We start from the raw sequence: 23,561 nt of genomic DNA, 5'->3' as shown, positions 1-23,561 counted from the left end.
CTCTGTTGCTTGGGTAGATTTTTATTTAGAGCCTCCGAGTATGTTTTTGTGTTTTTATGTGTTTAGTTCGCTGTTGTGGTGGGACTATGTGATACTGGAATTGTGTTGTGTGAGGTTATCTTCTCCTCCTGACGGGTTACACCAGTTTTGAGATGAGAGAGCTCAGCCTCCGGTTTGGCTATATGGTTGCATCTCTCACATATATTTGAACCTGTTTGAAGGAGGAGAGGGTTGTCCGTGTACATGAGACAGTTGTAACATTGCCTCAAAATTCCCAGATTCACCAGCTGGACTGGAGAGGAAACCATTGACTGACCTTTGGACATGCTAGAGTAATATAGGGAACTGAACTAAAACGGACCAATAGGGGACAAGGTAATCATAGAGAGTATAAGAGTAAGTAGTGCTTATGGTTTATTAGTGCTAACTTGTAAGATTACTTATTTGGACCAGTGAGGGGCCTTAGAATGAGAATATGGTGTTTAATTTGAGAGATAGAGCAGTTCTAAGGGAAAAAGTGAAGAGCAGACTTTGTGGAGCCAGGAATAGTTTAAACCCAATTAGGCGGCACTGCCCGATGTTGCGCTATGTGCAAAAATGCACAAAACCGCACAAAAGAGGGTTTTAAGAGAGGGAGATCAAGGAGTTTGGAATTGACCCAAAATGGCCAATAAAACTACAGTTTCAAGGCAGTAACCACTCCCACAGGGGCAGGCAGGCTGCTCAATGTTTATCACTGCCACTGATGAACACAGTGACTTCCCTTTAGCCCAAACAAACAATGGCCTCCAAGAAACTTACAAACAGTTCAGAACAGCAAATCTGTAACTGAACTTTTTTAAATCTCAGAAAAGTGGGAAAAAAGCAAGATTTTTTTATTTTTTTGTTTTTTTAAGGAAAGCAGAGGTTCACAATTATCAACAAGTTAGAACAGTGCAGTAAATGACCCCACACTTGAGTGCTAGGCCAGAGACAGATAAAATGCAAGAAAAAAAAAACGATTTTAAAAATAAGAGCAGGCAGGAAATTCAGTAATCAGCTCTAGGTTGTGTTCTAAATACAGTTACCAACACAGAAATCAAGTTTAACAGGCCAGAAAATGCTCAAAAGTAGGCGGCAATGCAGAAAAACTTAACAAATAATCAGAAGCAAAATACTTAAAATCTCAAAAGTGGCTCCTTTCTTCTCTCAGCATTTTCTCCTCTTGGTTGGTGCTTCACCAACAGCCAACAAGTCCAAAAAGACGCCAAAACCACGAGGCAATCGGGTTTTAAGAGAGGGAGATCAAGGAGTTTGGAATTGACCCAAAATGGCCAATAAAACTACAGTTTCAAGGCCACTCCCACAGGGGCAGGCAGGCTGCTCAATGTTTATCACTGCCACTGATGAACACAGAGACTTCCCTTTAGCCCAAGCAAACAATGGCCTCCAAGAAACTTACAAACAGTTCAGAACAGCAAATCTGTAACTGAACTTTTTTAAATCTCAGAAAAGTGGGAAAAAAGCAAGATTTTTTTGTTTTTTGTTTTTTTTAAGGAAAGCAGAGGTTCACAAGTATCAACAAGTTAGAACAGTGCAGTAAATGACCCCACACTTGAGTGCTAGGCCAGAGACAGATAAAATGCAAGTTTTAAGAAAAAAACGATTTTAAAAATAAGTGCAGGCAGGAAATTCAGTAATCAGCTCTAGGTTGTGTTCTAAGTACAGTTACCAACACAGAAATCAAGTTTAACAAGCCAGAAAATGCTCAAAAGTAGGCGGTAATGCAGAAAAACTTAACAAATAATCAGAAGCAAAATACTTAAAATCTCAAAATTGGCTCCTTTCTTCTCTCAGTGTTTTCTCCTCTTGGTGGGTGCTTCACCAACAGCCAACAAGTCCAAAAATATGCCAAAACCACGAGGCAGTCGGGTTTTAAGAGAGGGAGATCAAGGAGTTTGGAATTGACCCAAAATGGCCAATAAAACTGTGTATCACCCCTTCTCTCGCACTACATCACACCAATTTTACTCACCTCAAGGTCACTTCCAAAAAGTACATCCAATCGAATGAGTGGGTTTTATCACAGGGAAAGGGGGGAAGGGGAAGAACAAATTGGGTATAGGCAGAGGAGACACAAATATGAGCTAGTCAGTAGGCCCAAAAAAAAAAAACTATTTATAAATAAAAAGAAGTCTACAGACCTGCATATTTTTTATCTATCTATCTATCTATCTATCTATCTATCTATCTATCTATCTATCTATCTATCTGTCTATCTATCTACTACAACCTGGGCCACAAGACAACTACAATGTTTAAGTTATCAAATAAATCAGAGATGTTAATAAATTGTTTCTCTTAGTATTTCATCTCTGGTTTATTTGGACTCTGCTTCTTTTGGCTGGAGGAATTTTGACAAATGTTCCAAGTAAAGCAATATATGTACAAAGTGACCAATGTTAGAATATTACAAGGATATAAATGAAAGCAAAGCAAAATATAACAAGTATGAATTACAGACACAGGATAGTATGTACAAAAATCAAATATGTACAGTATGAAGGGTGGTATGTATAAAGAGTTATAACAATGGCTATAGCAGAAGATGAAATCAGTGCAGAAAATTAACCCCTCCAAAAACAGACAAACCCCCCCAAACAAACAAAAAAACTCAGCTGTCATTATTAATACATCAATATTCTGTTATTAATTATTCTAACATTTTACATGCAATAACAAATCTAGTTGATAGTTGATGTATGAGATGAATGTTCAGCCCGGTAACCCCAACCTGGTAACCATTTGAAAAGTTGGGACCTACATCAACAAGTGCCAAAATACAGAAATGAATGGATGAATGACTAAAAAAGATAAAAAAATAAAAAAAAGAGTTGTATATACCAAGTCTGAGACGGCCATTTTTTGGTATACTCTCTCCTCTGAATTATGACAATCTCGGAGTTGGTATATGTAAGTTCAGGGGGTGTGAGGGCTTGCCCCCACATACATCAGGGACATTCATGGAGCTTTGTTCCCCTCTGCAAAAAAACAAGTTTAAAGCAGAAAAGTGATGTTCAGGAGTCACTCTTCGCAGTTTCAGTCATTTTTCGGTCTAGGTAGCTGTTCAAAAAACATTTGGAGATGTAGGATACAGCCATCCCTCTCAACTGTAGAGATTTTTTGCAGAATGTCCAGATTTTTGCCTTATATTTTTGGTTTGTTTTTCATAAAATTGTGGTTTTCTGGTAAATTATTGACAAATCATTAAAGACTGAAGTTAGAAAATAATGACAGAAATTTGAGTTTCAAACTTCATACCCTTCAGAAAATTCACGCTAATGTGAAACCTGTTAGTATATCAACTTTTTAAGTTTGTAAGAGCAATATTAAAAAAAGTCCCTATTTTCGGACTTTGTCCCACTTTTATTTGTAGTTTTGTCCAGATTTCTTGATCTAAGAGGTTGAGAGGTATGGATACAGCCAGCTAAGAAAGCAGAATATTGTTGAATATGGGGTGACTATTTTTATTTCTGATAGGTGGTGGGAGTAGATTCTAGCTTGCAGGGGCAATTCTGGAAAAACATCCAAATGGCTGATAATTTGTAGTCTTCTTAATATTTTCTGTGCTTTTTTCAATACCTTTGAGTAAACGCTGGACATTAAAATGTAGTATAAGAAAATCTTTGTCAAATCATTGAAACAGTGTAACTGGAATAAGTACTACTTAACTCCAAATATCTAACCTTATTTCCTGCAGTTACAATAATGTTTTCCAGGATGAGACCATCACAACTTGCACACCCAGATGTAGATTAGTTGCCATGCTTCACCATCTTTGAGAAGCCCACCAGCCATGTTTTTTTCGCTAACATTTAACTCTCCAATAATCTCATATTCATTTTTAAGTATTGTAACTCTGGTGACCTGGATTTATCTATCCTTTTATTGATTTATGATAGCAGTTCATAGCTACCTGTTAGGCATGCAAAGACAAATGAGATCAGATTGTTAATTTCTTTCAGCTCTTTTTTTAATTCTTGAAAAGGGCCTTATTGACCCAATATTCCTACTTTGTTAACTGAATGTAAGTATAACAACAGTTTTAGTTCCTGAATTTGATTTTGAACGAGGGGCTGAGTCAGATTACTGTAACACTCAGTGACACTGTTGCTCCTCAACTGAGCATTCAGAGATGATGGTATTACAGAAGAATTAAGCCTCCACTGCAAGGTAAGACCCTACTGTCTATGTGTTTGACTGAAACAGACTGTATAGTAAGATGGTTAATGTCTAAATTGTGCCTGGATTTCCATATGGTTTATAGGTAAGTACAAGGCAAACTGACCTTGAAGGCTATTTTAAGCCTAGCTCATTTCTTTTACAGGTGAGAATAAAACCCTATACCTTGTGTCTGTGAGGTAAACACCTTAACCATTATGCCAACCTTATAGTCTTGTAATTATATTCTTAGCAGCTTAATATGATAATGAAGTATGTTCTGAACAACAGTATAAGCAGTGGAGGGTTTGAATCCACACTGGGGGTTGTTTGAATTTAGGGGTCAAAATAAAGTTGCATTTTTCTAGGTACTTAAACAAACTGCTGGTTAATTATCAATAGCGTTTTGTACTTTTCAACAAAATCCCAGCCGCAACATTATTCTGGGCACTATAAACATTTGGTGTTAGCGTGCAGTATAACAATAGCGTGAGTATTACCATACAGGCTATGATATATGATAAGTAATTCGTGGAGTTTTTATCTGCTCGCTGGAGCAAGCTACTCATTCACTTTGGATAGGAACAAGTACCAGCCATATGATTTTAGTGGGGGAGGATTAGACTACGCAGCCATCTGTATAGAATTTATGAGTGGCAGACTGATTATACTTATATTCTCTTATGGATTACATACTAGTGTGTTACTAACGCTGTGTTTTTAACATTGAATTATACCTTATAATTTGATTTAACATTGCATAATTCTGGCCAACTGAACTGCAAGTGAAAAGGGTAATAATGTAAGCTTTGTCTATGTATCTGCATTCTCCTTTCAGGCACTGTCCTTTTTACTCTCCCCACTGGCTATATTCTACCTATCCTGAGGGTCCCCGCTGGCTATATTCTACCTATCCTGAGGGTCGCTAAATCTGAACAGTACCCACAGCCAAGCTCTGATCATCTGGTGCCTTCAATAGTGCAAAAGACCAAGGTTAATCACTTACCAAAAGTCTAATTCAAAACAAAGTACTAATACATATGTAGAATCGCTAGCGTACTGGGTTCAAAGAAATGGCAGTGAACCACCCAATCCTTCCCAAACATACTAAATCATCCAAAGATTCTGGAAACAAAAGAGCTCATAAAACACAGCTAGTGTGAGTTGTTTTCGGGTTACTTGCTGTATTAAATACTTACTTGCCTGTTTTCACTTGTCCCTAGTCAATTTGGAACAGGATAAACCCCGCTCCGCTCGCCCTCGCTGCGCTTGGGCTCGCTCCGCGCCCACCCTGCCCCCAGTACTCCTACATTTATAGCTAGGTAGCCACACCCCTCCTTTTTCCTTAGCCATACAATATCACTTCCCTGTTACCCCCCCACCCCCTTTCTAACACTAAAACCTCCCACCCCCTTTCTAACACTAAAAACCATAGGCACCTACATTCCTCCTATAGCAATGCACCATAACTCAAAGACAACAAAACCCGCCCTATCCACCAAAAGAAGGGCAACACTAAAAACTATATCTCTTATGCTACCATTAATAACTATACTTTACCTAATAACCAAATATGAAGACCAGCCCTACTCAGGATTCCATTACCCTAGTTATCAAACTAGTACTCCCCTATCCCTACTCAGTACCAAACACATAACCCAACAGCTACACATTAAAACTTCTAATTCTAATTACTACTACCCTTGCAAACCAGACCAAACACGCCCCAAATCTAAAAATGGTCAGAAATTACTACAGAAACTTATGAGACTATTGGAATATCTCAGAAAAAACATCACTAAAGATGGAGATGTCCACCTGAATCCTGGCCCATCATCAACGACCAACTCAAACAGCCCGCCACCTTTTCCAAGATCAACTAACTCCCTCCAAATCTGCCACTTAAATATTAGAAGCATCAACAATAAGATTCACAATCTACATGCTCTCTTAGCTATCTACCTCCCAGATATTATGTGTTTAACAGAAACTTGGCTAAAACCAGGGATCAAAGACAATGAGATTACACCACCGGGCTACAATATACATAGGGCTGACCGTATAAAAAAAAAGGGTGGTGGTATTGCAGTGCTCTACAAAAGCAATCTAAACGTCATTTTTAACCCCACTCAACCACCCCAAATCTCTAATGCTGAAATACTTGCTCTAAAACTACAGCTAAATAAAGAAAAAAGTATAAATCTAATTGTAATGTACATCCCCCCTGGGAAAAATTCTGACACGCTGGAGAACATCCTAAACTGGCTATCTAATAACTACCCCCAAGAATCTATAATCTTGGGCGATGTTAACATTGACTGGAACCTATGCTCCTCAGAGACCAACCCCACCCATATAAATCTTCATGGGTTCTCACAGACCATAACTACCTCTACCAGAGTTGGGAATTCTAACCAAAAAGAGAGTATCCTAGACTGGAGCCTTATAAACAGTCAGCCCCATATGTATATGTCTGGGACCCTCCCAAACGACCTCAGTGATCACCTCATCACATACATAAGGAAAAATAAAACAGGTAGTTCTACACCTCCCACGTATAGGTCAATTAGAAACAAGAAACATTTCGACCTTTCAAAGTTTAAGATGGAACTTAAATCTTGTAACTGGGCAACTCTCAAGCATCTCCCCCTAGAAGAGGCAGTTTCTAAGTTCAATACCACTTTCCTAACCATACTTGATACTCATGCCCCAAAAAGATTAATCAAAACTAAAACAAATATTGCACCTTGGCTTACAAAAGACTCCAAATCCAAAATTAAACTCAGAAACAAAACCTGGGAAAAATGGCATACAACCAAATCACCCTTAGACCGCATTAAATTCCAGCAGCAAAGAAATGTGACAAAAAAAGCCATATTAATGGACAAAAAAAATTACTACTGCCAACTACAAAATAAACACCAAAACAACCCTCAAAAATTCTGGGCGGGTTTAAATAACCTTCTCCATCCAGGGAAATCCTCCACTCCTACCCCAGAAAAATATCAGATAAAACCCAGAAGATGTAGCCAATACCTTTAACACTTTCTTTACGGATACTATCCAAGCCTTAGCTAACCAACTATCTACTACCGGCTCCCCTGTTACAGAACTCACTCCTAAAACTCTTCACACTTTCAACCTACAACCAGTCTCTACTTCCATTATACGATCCTTACTACAAAAGCTAAAGCCAACTACCCTCTCCGCAGACCTTCTGCCAGCTGAATACTTACAACAAGCTGCAGACGTCATAGCTTACCCCATCTCGATACTAATTAATCGTACCATTTTAGAATCTACAATTCCCTCAATTTGGAAAATATCCTACGTAATCCCACTCCATAAAGGTGGCTCATCCACTGAATTATCAAACTACAGGCCTATAGCTATAATGTCACCGCTGGCCAAAATCATGGAAAAATGTATACACAAACAACTCCTCCACTATCTTATCCAGAACAAACTACTGACCAGCTCACAACATGGCTTTAGATCCAACCACAGCACAACTATGGCCCTCCTCTCTTTTATGTACACAATAAATCATAACCGGAATAATAAAAAAGTATCATCAGCACTCATTCTGGACCTATCTAAGGCCTTCGACATGGTTAACCACCGACTACTTCATGATACCCTAAGAAATCTCCACCTGGATAGCCTAACATTGGATTGGTTCCAGGCTTATCTCTCTGGTAGGAAACAAGCAGTACTTTGGCAAAATAAGCTCTCCAACCTCCTACCAAACACCATTGGGGTTCCTGAAGGGTCCATACTGGGACCACTTCTCTTTTCAGTCTTTATTAATGACCTCCATAAAGCCATCCCTGAGGCCACCTGTATTCAATATGCTGACGACTCGACATTAGTGTGTTCTGACAAATCTCTAGATAACCTACTATCTAAAACCCACTGCTGTTTTACAGCAGTAGAAAATTGGCTATCAGGACGTCAGCTAATCCTGAATCCAAATAAAACCAAATTATTACTCTTCCATCCAACCCAAAAACTCTCTTACACTTCCTTTACCATACAATCAAATAATGGGACGATTATCTCCCCAGACTCCTACACTAAACTATTAGGAGTTACCATTGATAATAAACTCAGATTTGACATCCACATTAATCAAACTATTAAAACCGTTAACAAGAAACTGGGGTCACTATATAGAATCAAATCTTTTCTAACACCAATTGCAAAAGTTACCATTGCCCGCTCACATTTACTCTCTACCCTTCTATATGCCTCCCCAATGCTTACCAACCTTAATAAATCTGACCTAAATAAACTCTCATGTTCCTACAATCATATTGCCAGATTTGCAACTGGTACGCCATATAGAACCCATCATTGCATTAACCTAAAAAACCTCGGCTGGATAGAACTCCCAAACCTTCTCCAGCAGAACCAACTCATTGAGGCATTTAAAATACTCAAACACCCTGAAAAGTCTCCAGCACTGGAGAACTTAATCATACCATACATCAATCTAAATAGCCTTCATTCTTCGAGCAGGACACTTGTTCAAACAGTTAAATCCTGTAACTCAGGAGGCGATGCTCTATTTGCCAATGCCATTGGTAAGCTATGGAACTCCCTTCCTTCCAGTATCACCACCATTACCTCCCTACCCCACTTCAAAAAAAGTCTAATCCACCATTTCCAGTCTCACTGGCTTTGCCAATGCTCATATCCAGATTAACTTCTTTCCAAAAAAGCTGACTTCTATTTTCTCTATCCAGTAATTTCCTTCTTTTTAACTCTCTGTGACCTTTTCGTGTAACCCCTTAAGAATTTCTCCTTTTTTCTTATTCTTACCTAAGACACTTCTTATACCTTTGATAAGAGGACAACCTAGTAAAAGTAAAACTATGCTGTTGTCCGTGTCTCATATTTTCTCAAAGATGACTTGTCTATGACTGCTACTCCTGAGATAATTTTTTTTTTAATTACATATATGATATGTTTTTTTTCCTCCAATTATGTTTGTTAATTACAATATGTATTAATGTGTATCTATGTAACTTGTATGTAACTCACTGTCAATGTGGAGCTTTTCTCCCCGGGCCTCCGCTGAAAATGGACATATATCCAGTCGGATCTTCCCAGTCAACAAATGTAAAATAAAATAAATAAATAAATAAATAAATAATGGTTAAAGTCTTTACCTCATAGACACAAGGTACAAGGTTTAATTTTATCCTCAAGATATTGGCCAGACTTAAAATGGTCCTTTAGAAACTCAATGGAAATGTTATTTAAGAAATGTCAATAAAGAGATTGTTAAAAAATGGTCCTTTAGGGCAATTAACTTAGTATGAAGCTATAAATGTTCTACACACACTTCCCAGTTGACAACATAGGATACGTCATGTATCCAAAATTGGATTTTGAACAGAGGACTGTTCACAGTCTTTTCTTAAGCACATTACTACTACTAACACCAGGAATCAAAACCACGTCCAACCTGAAACCGAACCTTTATTACCAAGTGTGTCAAAGCGCTTTTCGGCTTACAATAGTTAGCCTTCTTCAGAACAAAGATAAAACAAAATTCACGTACTTTTATATGCTAAAAAGGTGCCAAATTTCAACAATTAATACTTAATTAAACAATTAAAATGTAAAGAAATACAAATATATATAACTTACAGTTAAGATGCACTACAATAATAATTAATTAATGGTAGACTCTGAAATAAACAATTGCAGTTATACAAAAGACTGCAAAAGTATGTATATTACTGAATTAACTAAAAAATTATTAAATTAAAATATGTTGCTTAACAAACTGATTCAAAAATGGATATGTGTTCAAACATAAAACCTATAAAAATGCTTACTCTACATTGTATGAAAAAAAAAAAAAAAAAGGAAAAAGAAAAAACATACATCAATTGTGAAAAATTATCTCGCCAGGCTTTTGCAGACTTTTGTATAACTGCAATTGTTTATTTCAGAGTCTACCATTAATTAATTATTATTGTAGTGCATCTTAACTGTAAGTTATATATATTTGTATTTCTTTAAATTTTAATTGTTTAATTAAGTATTAATTGTTGAAATTTGGCGCCTTTTTAGCATATAAAAGTACGTGGATTTTGTTTTATCTTTGTTCTGAAGAAGGCTAACTATTGTAAGCCGAAAAGCGCTTTGACACACTTGGTAATAAAGGTTCGGTTTCAGGTTGGACGTGGTTTTGATTCCTGGTGTTACTAGTTTGTTTTTGTGGATTTTACTTTTTTGCACATTACTACTACGCCATCACTTCAGCAATAAAATTAACCACTCTCTCTTACTATTCTTCATTCACAGAAAGGATCCACCATATTCTCTACAAGCCCATACCCTTAGGTAGTTACTAGGCTTGCAGCCCAGGAGACCATTGAGGAGCCTAGCCCAAATTTCCAGTTATACCAAAGCACTGTCTGGTTAAGTGTCTTGCTCAAGGTCACACAGTAAGGAAACGAGAGATAAGAAAATCAAACCTGTACCAGACGAACTAGAGCTCACAGCCGTAACTCACTGCACCAACTGCCAAACTATGTATGCGATGAGACAAGGAAATAGTACAAGCTTGCCTCATCCTATGCATAGTTTAGGGAAAAACTACATACTGCTAATGTTAGATGCCTATAAGTCATACTGACATTAAGTCATTCACACCTATAGCTCCTTTGGGGTATTGTTTCCATTTGATATCAGTATTGTTTGAACTCTCTTCCTTAACTGTGTGACTCAGTTAATAGGGTTGGGGATGGTATAATGGGTAAGATGTTTCCATAACAAACAACAGCAGAAAACATGTGGAGGGCAGGGTTAGATAAACAAAAATAACTTAACTGTTTCAGATGAAATGCGATGGAGATACTAATCATCTTTTGTTAATTGTTATGTATATTTTAATTTGTATTTTAGAACAAGTCAGTTACATGTTACTGAGGGGTATCATGTGCAGTATCATGGTGAGAGGCAGAAAGATAAATACCTTTCTGTACAGAACTCAATACACTGGAGGAGTCACGGCACATTTTTAGACATTTTGAAAATATGAAACACTTCTATACTTGTGTTAATATCAGTAAGTGGTTACAGCTGACTTGGGCAAAGCACATGTGTGTGACTCTAGTGAGCTAAAGAACAAGAGCTTTTTTTAAGGTAGGTTGCACATTACCTTCTCATAGCACTACTACAATTCTGACAAATTTGAGTTGACTATGTTGGTAGGATTAAAAGTAGTATACTGGATAAAAAATGTGTTTCCTTTTCCAGTGTACTATGGATCACTCTGTTATATTGTCGCTACAATGAATGATCAATGTTTTTTGTGTTGATCATGAAACAGTTCGACCATTCATTATATAATCCAGTAAACAAAGTGAAATGCAAACTCTTGCATGTTGTTAAGCAAAACCTTAGATGATTCTGGAAAAAATTGTCACTGATAACTACAATATAATTTGTACAACTTGAGAGATGTTGAACATTTTATTATATTGTTAATTACGTGAATAACTAAAAAACTCTTACAGGAAGTCTAATGTGTGTTAGTTTAGCACTTTCTTTCTTTAATAACCAGAACTTCATCAAAACTTTGTTACATTTTTAGTTGTTTGTTTATTAATCATGCAAATATGTATTATTTTCATAATTCTATAAGTATCACAAAATGAAAGCATCCAGAAAGAATCAGCCTATAGATGTATGAAAGCTTAAGTCTATCTGTATAAACATACTGTTGATATTATGTATCTAGATCATTCAAGTCTTGTGCAAACATTTACAGAAAAAAATGACCCTGGATTTGTTGCAGTTTTATATATTATAATGGTGATACAAAGACTTTGAATGTATTGACTAGTGTTTTTGTAAAGATTGTTTCATTTTTTGTCCCCTACCTTCCTTACTGTACCGTGCCAATCTCTTGTATGAGAGAACTTCAGTTTTCATAAACGCAGATGAATAAAAATATTTTTTGTTTGAGCCTATCCTTCCTTTTGCACATACCTTGACAATGCCTAAGAGGGTTCATGTACAGGCAGCAGTGAGGGATTATCACTTGCTTGCAAAGCAACATAATCCCTCAGTCAGCCCTGCCCATTGCTAAGTGGATACCTCACGTCAGTTGTTATGGTGTCTACAGAGGATCCATTGGAAGGACTTGTGTTGCCAAGACTCACTTCCTTTCTCTCTTGAAACAGAGAGAGAGAGAGAGAAGTGAGTAGTCAAACACCTCCTCATTCCTCTCCTTCTCTGGATGGCTATCCAGTAACTGGGCAGCTGTCTAATCCAGGTCGCTGTCACTGCCGGGTTCCCCTGCTCTTGTACCACTGGGCTGGCTACAGCACTGATATTTGTGATGTTTAATAGCATTTTCTTTGCACAGGATTTTCATATTTGGTTGGATTATGGTTATTATTTCTGTTTTGCAGAAAATATTTAGGATTCTAAGGATGTATACAGGCTTCTGGCAGTGAAGGTATCTACAGATGACATGTATGAAATACGCCTGGGATGGGACTAGCAGGGGTAACATGGTGACTAGGTGAAACAGGATGATTGTTCTCTGCTGACATTCTTTGTCAGTCACTAAAAAAGGAACTGTCAGAGATATGTATTGTGATAACTTGAGTATTTTACTTGCTTGATACATCAGGTTCAATGAGCCACCAGCATTTTGTAGTATTTCTTTAGGTTGTAGTCAGTCTTTGATTTGATCCCAGCATCACCTTCCCTAATTGTGGAGGTCAAAAGAATCTAAACTTCTGTTCAGCTTAATAATATTTGCACTTTATAATGGGGATATGCATCAGCTCCCCTTTTTCTCCTTTTTGTGTGTCCCTAGTCTGCACAAAGTGAGGCGAAGAGGACAGAGTGGCTTCAGGCACTGTGGAAGGTGATGCATCTGTCTGGGCAAGAGGAACGCAATTGTCGGTGAGTTTATATCTTATTAAAGCAACACATTTCCCAAGCAGACTGCTTTAATTTATACTCTTCTTTATTTATTTTTCTTCTTCATACCCCTTCTCTTTTCTGTCCATTTAATCCCCAAATAATGGTCACTACCTCTTGATTAGATTCTATGATCCAGCAGTAGCTTTTGGTTTTACACACGTGTGTAAGTGTGTGTGCGTGCGTGCACATGTGTGGGTGTTTGTGCATGTGTGTGTATTGCACTGTCTCCCTCTCTCTAGAAAAAAAAAATGTGTGTGTGTGTGTGTATATATATATATATATATATATATATATATATATATATATATATATATATATATATATATATATATATATATATATATATATATATAGTAGCCCTTCATTTGTTCGAACTTTCAAAACTCATATGGCCAACACCATATGAGCGAACATTTGAAAGGCCGACAAATGATAGCGGATATCCCGCTACACTGCAGGACTCAGAGATACCCCTTTTCTGCACTGTAGTGCAATCTCGGAGTGAGAATATTTAAGTAGCAGAGGTGTGGGGGGTGCAGGGGGGCTTGCCCCCCTGCATAACACAGTTTTATGGTGCTATTTCAGGATGTCAATCTTTCGGAATGACGATCATATGGTGTCGGCCATATGAAAGCCGGCATTCTGAATGGTCGACATTCTGAAGTAGACCCATATATATATATATATATATATATATATATATATATATATATATATATGTGTGTGTGTGTGTAGGTGTACTGTTAAAAGCTGATGTGCAGAAATACTGGCAAACAGTATATAGAAGAGCCACTTATCAAACACTCACAAGATTAAAAAGATCAAAAAAGGAAACAGTCTCCTTTTATGATTAGTTTAACCCCCCCCCAAAAAAAAAAAAAAAAGAACAGACTGTAAACCTTCAGATGTAGATTGTCAGAACAGTGGTACTTTAAGGAAAAGGGCTCTATGTAAATTAATGTGTAGGGTAAACGTCAGGGCCAGGGTTTGAGTTAGCATGAATGAGTGAGGTGCTGCAGAAGAGCACCATTGACTTTTCAGAACATGGCCATCCTTTATTAACGTACTTATCCAAAAGAATTGCCATACTCAGCTGATACTAAGAAATTAAATATTTTTGCAATAACCCATGATTGGGGGTGGGTATCACTGGCTTTATCCATTGTTGGTGTGATTTGATCACAACAGGTAAACCCAAGTGATGAAGTGGTGCCAACATGGGTAAATTCTGTGATACCTCACATCCAGAAGTGGGTTATTGCTATTATATGATAACATTATTTAAGAACAAAATTACTTACCTTTCGTAATCAATGCCTTTTTTATAATGGCACTGTAATGTTCTTTCGTGTTCTTCCTTGTTTAGTGATGTACTGGGCATGCATATGGGACTTGTGTTCCCATGCTTACACAGTACATCCACACTGTTCAGGAGAAACAAAGGTAAAAACAGAATCTCCATTCCTGTTTTTTCCCCCCTGCCATTATACCCCTGTTAATGCAAGAATCTGGACAAAGTCCAGCAGAATGGGGAGACAAAGGTCCAAAATAAATATTGGTTTTATAAACTTAGAAAGTTGCTGGAATTAGCGGTTTTGTGTTAGTGTGCATTTTCTGAAAGATATGAAGCATAACTCTGAAAAGTCTGTCATTATTTAATGACTTTAATTCCCAGTTTGTTTGTTTGTGTCTTTTGGCTTTTCCCGGTTAGGGGTCGCCACAGCGGAACTCCGGTCCACTAATGATTGGCAGTAGATTTTTTTTTCGTGCTGGCTTGCCGGGCCTAACACACAACCTTCAATGAAGGAACGCCCATTCACGCATGTCGCCACACAGAAGACGCTCTAACTGAGAATCGAACGGGCAATGTATAACTGTGAGGCAACAACGCTACCGCAGCACCACCACAGTGGCTTGCCAAAAACATTTTTTATGAGGAAAAGACCCAAAACTATGAGGCAAAAATCTGGACAGTTGAAAGGTATGCTGCTAAGATATTAGTAGGGACAGCAACAAAATGCAAAGAACATTTCTGTTTCTTTAGTTTAGCAGAAAATACCTGATTTTTCTTGGATTTTGCTCTGTCCTCTACCCATGTAACAGTAGGAAGGTTTGGCTGCACAATGGAATTTCAGCGGTTGGACTTTTTTCTGTTGATACAGGCTCAGTTTACAGTGGGCATGCTGACTGGACTGTCCAATCAGCGCGCACGTTATTGAATGGCAATGAGTCATTATTATATAATTCACTTTATTCTTCATGTCTCCTAAAATGAATACCACTCTTTCACCCTTTAAAAAGCTTACTGGTGGCCTGTGAAAAACATCTTGGAATGAAACCTGGCTGATCTTTATGACTACTCAGCTTTAGATGTACTGTGTCTCAAAGACACCTTGTCTGACTCCTAATGTTGTTAGCCCCAAGGGCATGTTATTTTTCACCACTGCAGAAATAACACAGTGACTGTAGACATAGTATTGTAACCCAATGCTCATTCGTTTTTGAATATAGCACATATCTGATCCTATTTTGTCCAGAAGCAAATTACTACTACATTTCACCCATTTTGCCACATATTCATCTGTTTCTGATTAATGAACCCTAACATTTTTATACAGCACTAACAATAGTTCTATTGTCACTGTTTATCCTACTTCTGACTCCTAGTCACTCTTTTCCCTTCTCTTCTACTCCTCTTATCTGACGTCTCTACTCTTGTCAGTAGTTTAATAAAGCTACAGTTTTCCTGTCTTGATTTTATATGTGTGTGTGTGTGTGTGTGTGTGTGTGTGTGTATATATATATATATATATATATATATATATATATATATATATATATATATATATACACACACACACGCACACACACACACACACACACACACACACACACACACACACACACACACACTCACACATATCTATCATAGATATCATCATCCCCATTACAAAGGGAATACCCCAAGGTTTAATACTGTCCCCTATTCTATTCTCCCTTTTTATCAACTGATTATCACTTGGCCTCCTAAGAATGCCAATTATTCTCTAAGCAGATGATGTGTTCATTCATAGACCTGGCCTTCTGCCCCCCAAATCAAGAACCAGTTATGGCAGGACCTCCCCACCCTCAGCTCTTGGCTTTACAAACTACTCCTCAATGTCACAAAGCCATGTTATTCAGAATTCCTCTCCCCAGAAAACCACACAAAGTCCCAGCTGACTGACTGGTCTATTTACCACAGCACTGGTCAAGTGCTAGAAACTGTCCATTCCTGCAAGTACCTGGATCTCTGGTTAGACTAAGCCCTCACCCTCCAGCATCATATCTATTGACAAAATAAAAAAAAATCAAAAACTCAATAAATTCCTCTTTAGGGCTAGGAACTCTCTCACCTTGTATATCTCTCTTGTAAGGATTGCTATAGCTAAAGGCATTCTTCTACCACAACTGGAATACAGCCTGCCAATACTTACTACTACCTCCAAGGAAACTCTCATCACCCTTCAAACAACAGTATCTGCAGATTCAGAAATCTCTTCCTCAGACAAGAACATCATTGCAGCACCTTAAGAAAGCTAGGTTGCGCCCCTTCTCAATATATTATCTTCCTGCTGACCTCACTAATCTTTAAATTGTTACATCTGCAAACTTTCCTGATTTTTGTTAATAAGTTATACGAAAAGTGACCACTTCCCTATGCTGTAAGATCACTCTCTTCTTCCACCACTAACCTGCTCCTCCCACAAAACAACCTGTCCAGGTCACAACACGACTTTTCGATTTAACCCCTAAAATCAGGGGAGCTATACCAAAGCAAATTAAGTCCACTCAGTTCCTTCAGTCTTTCAGACAAGAGCTAAGAAACCACCTTATTAAACTAGCATAGCGCAAATGTTTCCAAGATAATGCAGCCACATAACATGCCCTTCCCCATGCAACACTCTGTGACCACTCAGCTCCCTGGTAATTAAGCCTTATATTTATTCATTTTTGTCTTTTTCTAGGATTATTTTCCCCTCCTAGTACCATCTATCATGCTCTCATTTATTATACTCTTTCTTAACCTTTATTCTCCTTCTACTGCATAGTCTTCCTCTCACAGATGTAGTTCTAACACTACCCATAACTCCTCATACCTTCTAAATCGGTGCTGTTTTCCTGTTTACTAACGTCATCTTCCATGCTCTGTTCTCAACCTCTATTGCAAATCATTTAATGCAGTTAATCAATTTTATATTGTAGTTGTGAACATGTGTATCTTCTTCATATCACATTATTTTACTTTTGTATATTATGTCTTTAGCCTGTACTGAACCTGAAAGTGGTCCAATATGATTAGCATTCTACGTCAGTTACCATATTAAATAAATAAATATATGACTAGCTCTCTAAAATATATACGATATGCCCACATGTATTATAAGCCATATCTATCTGCTTGTATCTGTGTGTGTGCATGGTGTGTGTATATATATATATATATATATATATATATATATATATATATATATATATATATATATATATATATATATATATATATATATATATATATATATATATATATATATATATATATATATACATACATATGGAAAGGAAAAAGACAGATATAGATAGACAGATATCATAAAACAAGTCTTCCAAGTCTTGATGTATGCTGCTTTGTAGGTTTTACAGCTTTCAATTTCTCCCTCCCTTTAAGGAAACTCACTACACCAGCCTCTCCAAAGACAAATAGCTTCCAATCACATACAGAGCTGAATTACTACAGCAGACTTCCTCTTATCTGGTCTCGCTGGGACCGGACCTTAGGCTGGATAAACGAATGGCTGATTAATCAGAAAATGTGTACAACATAGCATTTATAGATTATAAATCAGCTAGAATAACACGATTTTTGTTAGTATGCATTTTTCTAATGAATATGAAGTCTAAAACTCAAACATCTGTCATTATTTAGCCTAGAGGAGACAGAAGTGCTGTTCTTCAATGTTGTCTTTTGCTAAGGCTATGGCAGAAATTTGATGGCTGGTTAAAGAGGAGGTCGGTTAAAGAGAGACCAGATAAGAGGGATTCTACTGTAATAGAATCTCTTCTTTTCAGACCACGTCAGCCAGATATGTTCTTGCTTCTTACTGACAAACTCCAAAACGAAATCACCCCTTACAACCTTTGCAACTTCTCCCACTTGAATCTCTCACACTAGACCAGACAAATCAAACTGCACTTTACCGTCTACCCCTTCTTTGTTCTTGCATCTAAACTCTGGCAATCCCTCCGTCATCCCCTAAAAGAAATCATCTTTCCCCACTTTCAGAGCACACCTCAAAGATATCACCATCAAAAGTCTGACTGCAAGTACTTTTCTACTGAACACATCACCTAACTGCTCTCTCACCTACTGCAGTTTTGTCTGCACCCTCTGTTCTCACCTACTGCTTACTTCCTATAGCTCCTACTAAAATTAATCCACATTTAGTTTTTCATCTTTGTTAATAATTTTTGCTCATTGTTTCAGTTGCCTCCTGGACTGCATACCGTCTGTGATTACTCCTTGTTTGTGAATTAGTTCTGTGTAATTTTTTGTGAATTTCTTCACATTGGGCTGCAAATGGTCTATTGTGATCTGTATACTATCTCAGTCAACAAACTTAAATAAATTAAATAAAATAAAAAATAAATCCAGAATCAAAGTAATTCATATATAAATATAACCATTCTTGTAATTAAATATCTTGGAGTAGACCACCTTTCCAGTCAGTTAAAATAAGTCTTTTTTCAACCATGACAGTCAGACTGGTTCCATTTCTGTCTAATAAGCTAAAAGAGTGTAAAGAATCCAAAGTTTTTCCAGTGGATTCAGACCAGCATTAGATTCCATGCATTGCAATGTTCATTTGATGAACAATCTCCATAAACTGTTTTTAAACCTATGAACTACCAGGCATGCAGATCAGTTGAATAATTGTTATTCTATAATGACTAATATGTAGGGAGTAAAATTAATGTCATAGAAATTTTGAGTTTGATTTTGTAGTAGAAAAAGAATGTACTCTATGGAGCTTTGTAAATCTTCTTCTCCAGTTTCTTTGAGATGGCCTGTTTAAATGTCCCATTTATATAATTTATAAGATGCATTGCTTTGTTTTAAACTTAAAGTAACCATATATAATTTAGACCCCAACATTTTGTCTTGTAATGTATACAAGGCACCAACCAACTTAAGGCTGTCACAGCAAATAATTGATAATATAAGGAGGCTAGTGATTCTTGTATAGTATTGCCAGTTTGTACTAAAAACTGCAGGTGCATATTAGATAACACTGGAAATACCCTGCCATGCCACTTTCCCTTCAGGCAATATCAAAATATGGTCTTTATCTATTAATATAAATGTCTGACAGTTAGCACAGATGATTATGGCTATGAGCTATTAAAGAAGCTACTTCCTGTGATCCGTGGTTTGATTCCCTGAGTCTTCATTTGACTTGCTCAGAGTCAACCAGTTAGGCAATTAACCAGGAAGTACTCTTGAGATGAGTCTGTAAATGGTCCATGTGAATCAGTGTTCTATCCATTTAACAAATACAAATAAATAGACAGAATGACAGATACAGACATGCAAACATACTTACATATGTATATAAATATAACAATTGGAAGCTTCACATAGCTAATCCATATTTGACACTATATTTTAATAAAATGTGGAAAGACCAGTCTGAGAGGGGGATCTTTTTTCCATTGCACACAAATATTTAATATGATATCCAAAAGAAATCTATATTGAAAATGCAGCGGCTTTATGTAAAAAAATGTTCTTATATAATCTACCAAAGTGGGTAGAAGAATGCCTCCAACTGATTATGGCTAAATTATTGGTTCCAGTCAGTCTGGGTGCTCTTCATTTAAAAAAAATGAAATAAAACATTTCTTTACTATGTTTAACAAGTTTCGGCATGAGTGGAAATGACAACTGCTACAGAATGAAATTAAGTGAATACATTATATAGATCTTTAATATATTACTGTATCCCAACAGAAACTTTGAAAAGGGAATACTTATTTAAAGTGCATTGTCACACTTTCCATAATAAATGCAAACAACCAATCCTCAGTGATGAGAGTATTCTCCTTACCATATACAATATCAAGTTTACAGTAGAAGAAAAAACACAAAACTGGAGTATGGATAAGGTGCCCCTAAATAAAACAGGAAGTAAATCTCAAAACCAAATGGTTTTGAGATGAAATTTTACAGTGCTTTATGCAAAAGGGTGTTATTTTTGAAATTAATCTTGTTGATACGAACTACCACTTCAAAATTTTCTTGAATCTGAAAACTCTTGACATAACATCATGAAAGACTAAACCCACAATGCCTCACTACCTATTTTTGTGTATACTCTACTATTTTCCCATGTTAAGTGCAGCAACAGGGATGTTTTATATACTGTTAAGACAATTTGATAATTGTGGCTCAGAGGTGGAATACCATAGACTGAAAATTAGCAAGCAATGATCTATTAGTGAAATTATAGTATAAGTAAGTAGCTGTTCCTGTAAAGAAGTATGGTGTTTATAATTACCCAAGATGCTTTGCTAGAGTATGTAAATCATTGGCAGTACCTAAGTTAGTATCTGGGTGTGGTCATAAGAAAAAAACTGAGCCAACAGTAAAACTAAAACACAATCTTTGTTTTGTTTTCAAATCACTTACAACTTTATCCCAGAAATGTGCTCCAGTTTGAAAGGGCAAGTTTGGAGAATGTTTTTCAGTGGTATTTAACTTGAAAGAAGGCCTAAGCACTTGCAAAGGACTGGAGCCGCTAGGGCTGTAGGGCTGTTTATGATAGAGGAATTTGTAGTAAAGTGGTGGTCAGTAACCTTTGTTGCTGAGTTTATATGTTAGGATGCTCGGAAGTAACAATGCTCTGGTGGAGACCGGTACTCATTTGGCCTTACTGATAGTGCAATGATGTTCTTTATTGTTGGCAATGTATATGAAAAAAAAAAGGATTTTGTTTTCTGCAGGTTGTAGAAAATTAGCATTTGTAGCGGAAAGTATGCAAGTTATGGGTAGTCCATATTCTAACCTAGGTATCAGGACAGTAGTGGTAAGAGAATGCCTGGACTCAGGAATTAAAGACTGGAACTAGAACATGAAAGTATCAGTTGAGTAAGAACTCTGCTGACTTGAGTTTCTAGGTATATGGTAAAGGCAAGGGTCTGATCCAGCACAATTCCCAGATGTCTTTGATTAGTGGTCCAGGGAAGAGGTTTAAAACAGGGATAATAATACCCATTTGTTAACCAGATAGACCACTGGAATACAGTCCCTTTTCAGGGTTGACCTGGGAGCAATGGCTGGTTAACTTATTTGCTCAGGGTCACATACTGTGCATATGAAAGTAAAGGAAATCAAACCCTGAACCACAGGAAATACAGCAAACATGACTAATGGCAGATCTGCAAATGGTAGGGCTTGATTGGCTTTCAATCTGTGAATAGGTGCAAATGGAAAGCCTGTAGTTTTATTTGTGTTCACATTAACTTATCTGTGGCCAGTCACTTCCAGAGTAACTCAAAGTCACTTTTTTTTTAAAGAGTTTGAGATTGCCCTTTGAGTTTTCCCTGGTCTAGTAATGACAACTTTGTATGTATAAAGTGTGCAGATGAATTTGGTGAAATCCCAGGACGTGTCATTTATAAACCATGAGAGTAGAAGAGACCCTGGAATGGATCAGTGAGGAACTTCACATGAAAATGCATCTAATTTAGGAATGTAATCTGAACCAAGTCTTGCAAAAATTATGTCACTTAGTTTTTAAATCAGACTGTATCATCCTGAGAAAATCACAACAGGCTATTTTTGTAGGATTAGTGTGTAGTCAACAGTCTCAAATGATCTTTTAAGATCTAAAAAAATTCACCTGTAAGTAGGATATCCTCTATATTTGAATATATGTGATTTATAAGTATATATATAAGGCTGGGTGCTGTAGTTGGGATAAATGCTATGTTGATGGCCAGTAAGAACATCATACAATATAATGCATTCCATGATCTGCTCATAGATGAGTTTCGCTAAAATATTATTGAGGGGACAGAAATTGCAATATGATGATATTCACTGGAGTTCTTAGGATGAGGGATCTTGGGAAATGGTATTATTAAAGCTCTACAGAAGGATGTTACTAGTAAAAAGACAGTGGTTAAGTATACGTGTGAGTGGTTTACAAAGTATTGTTCTACCTAGATGAAGAAGTTTAGGATGGGTGGTGTAAAGGTCAGGGTTATAACCTCAATCTGTCTTGTCTAATAGCTTGTTGACCCTTGTTTTTCTGATAACCTTCAAATAGCAAAGTGGGTAGTCAAGTTGTCTGTGCAGAGCTATCATAAGAGTAGTGAGGATGGCCTTGTAAACAATGTATTTTGGCATGGGGGTGCCACGGTGATATTGTTTTATTTGCTGCTCTGTACTGAAAGTAGTTTCTTGGATTTTGCTGTATTTTTGTGGAATACTTTATTATTTGCTATTGCTCTGATGCAATGTCAGAATTGCTAGGGCTGTCCTAAGTAGTTGGTTTGCTGCTGTTGAAAGTACTTAGCCTTGGCCTTCTTCATATTTATTCTTGTTTGTCTTCTAAGTTGAAGAAAGGAACTAATGATTTTACAGAAGCAAGATTGTCATAATTGTAACCTTTATGTATTTATGTGTTGCTTCCATAACACAATTTAGACAAAAATGCATTTCGTGCCATATTGCACAATGATGAAGGCCAGCATAGCACTGCCAGTTTGAAGAAGGGTTGGCAAATGCGGTAGAAGATAACTTTGTGTGATACATGTTGTGAAAATATACAAAAATATTGTCTGAAAAGAGTTCATATTTCATCGAGCATCAACCATATGATTATGTCAGTAGATATAGTGGTAACCAGAAAAAGTGTACCAAATTTGTAACACCAAGAAAGCGAGTAAACTCGTAGGTGAGGTCAATAAAAAATCAGTTTTGGTATGCTTAAATATAAATTTAAATATATGTTTTAGTCTTTTGGATGTGTGTTTCATGTTATTTAATTGCTTTTGATTGATCTCACCTATGAGTTTACTCACTTTCTTGGTGTCACAAATTTGGTGCATTTTCTCTGGTTACTGATTTTCTTGGTTCACCTTAATGTTTCTTGCATTATTAGTAGAAATACTGGCAAAATGCACAATAAAAGTATAAGGATGCCATGAAAAACGCTATGAACAGCATTTCTGTTAAACCTCCTAAGTCAGATAAGGTTGTTATCTACTGACTTAAGAAATAGATTGTGGAAGATATCATATAAACTGGGTACAAGTTGTGAAAGGGCAAAAAAAAAAAAACTTGGTGGTAAAGAAGA

The 23,561-nt window shown here is 36.8% G+C and overlaps 1 protein-coding gene across 2 annotated transcripts in view; it reads left to right on the top strand.

Annotated features, from left to right (window-relative positions):
• The window catches only part of LOC122816484, a 546,741-nt gene that overhangs the window by 260,509 nt on the left and 262,671 nt on the right, over positions 1 to 23,561 (top strand). For both annotated transcript variants that reach the window (XM_044089308.1, XM_044089309.1), the window contains exon 5: positions 13,052 to 13,140. In XM_044089308.1, coding sequence (XP_043945243.1) covers positions 13,052 to 13,140 — 89 coding nt within the window. The remainder of the gene's footprint in view (positions 1 to 13,051; positions 13,141 to 23,561) is intronic.

The sequence above is a fragment of the Protopterus annectens genome, chromosome 12.part0 (genome assembly GCF_019279795.1).
Source record: "Protopterus annectens isolate FY-2018-M chromosome 12.part0, PAN1.0, whole genome shotgun sequence".
Taxonomy (NCBI): Eukaryota; Metazoa; Chordata; order Ceratodontiformes; family Protopteridae; genus Protopterus; species Protopterus annectens.
Note: the sequence above shows the minus strand (reverse complement) of the source record. Positions and strands in the feature narration are given on the sequence as shown.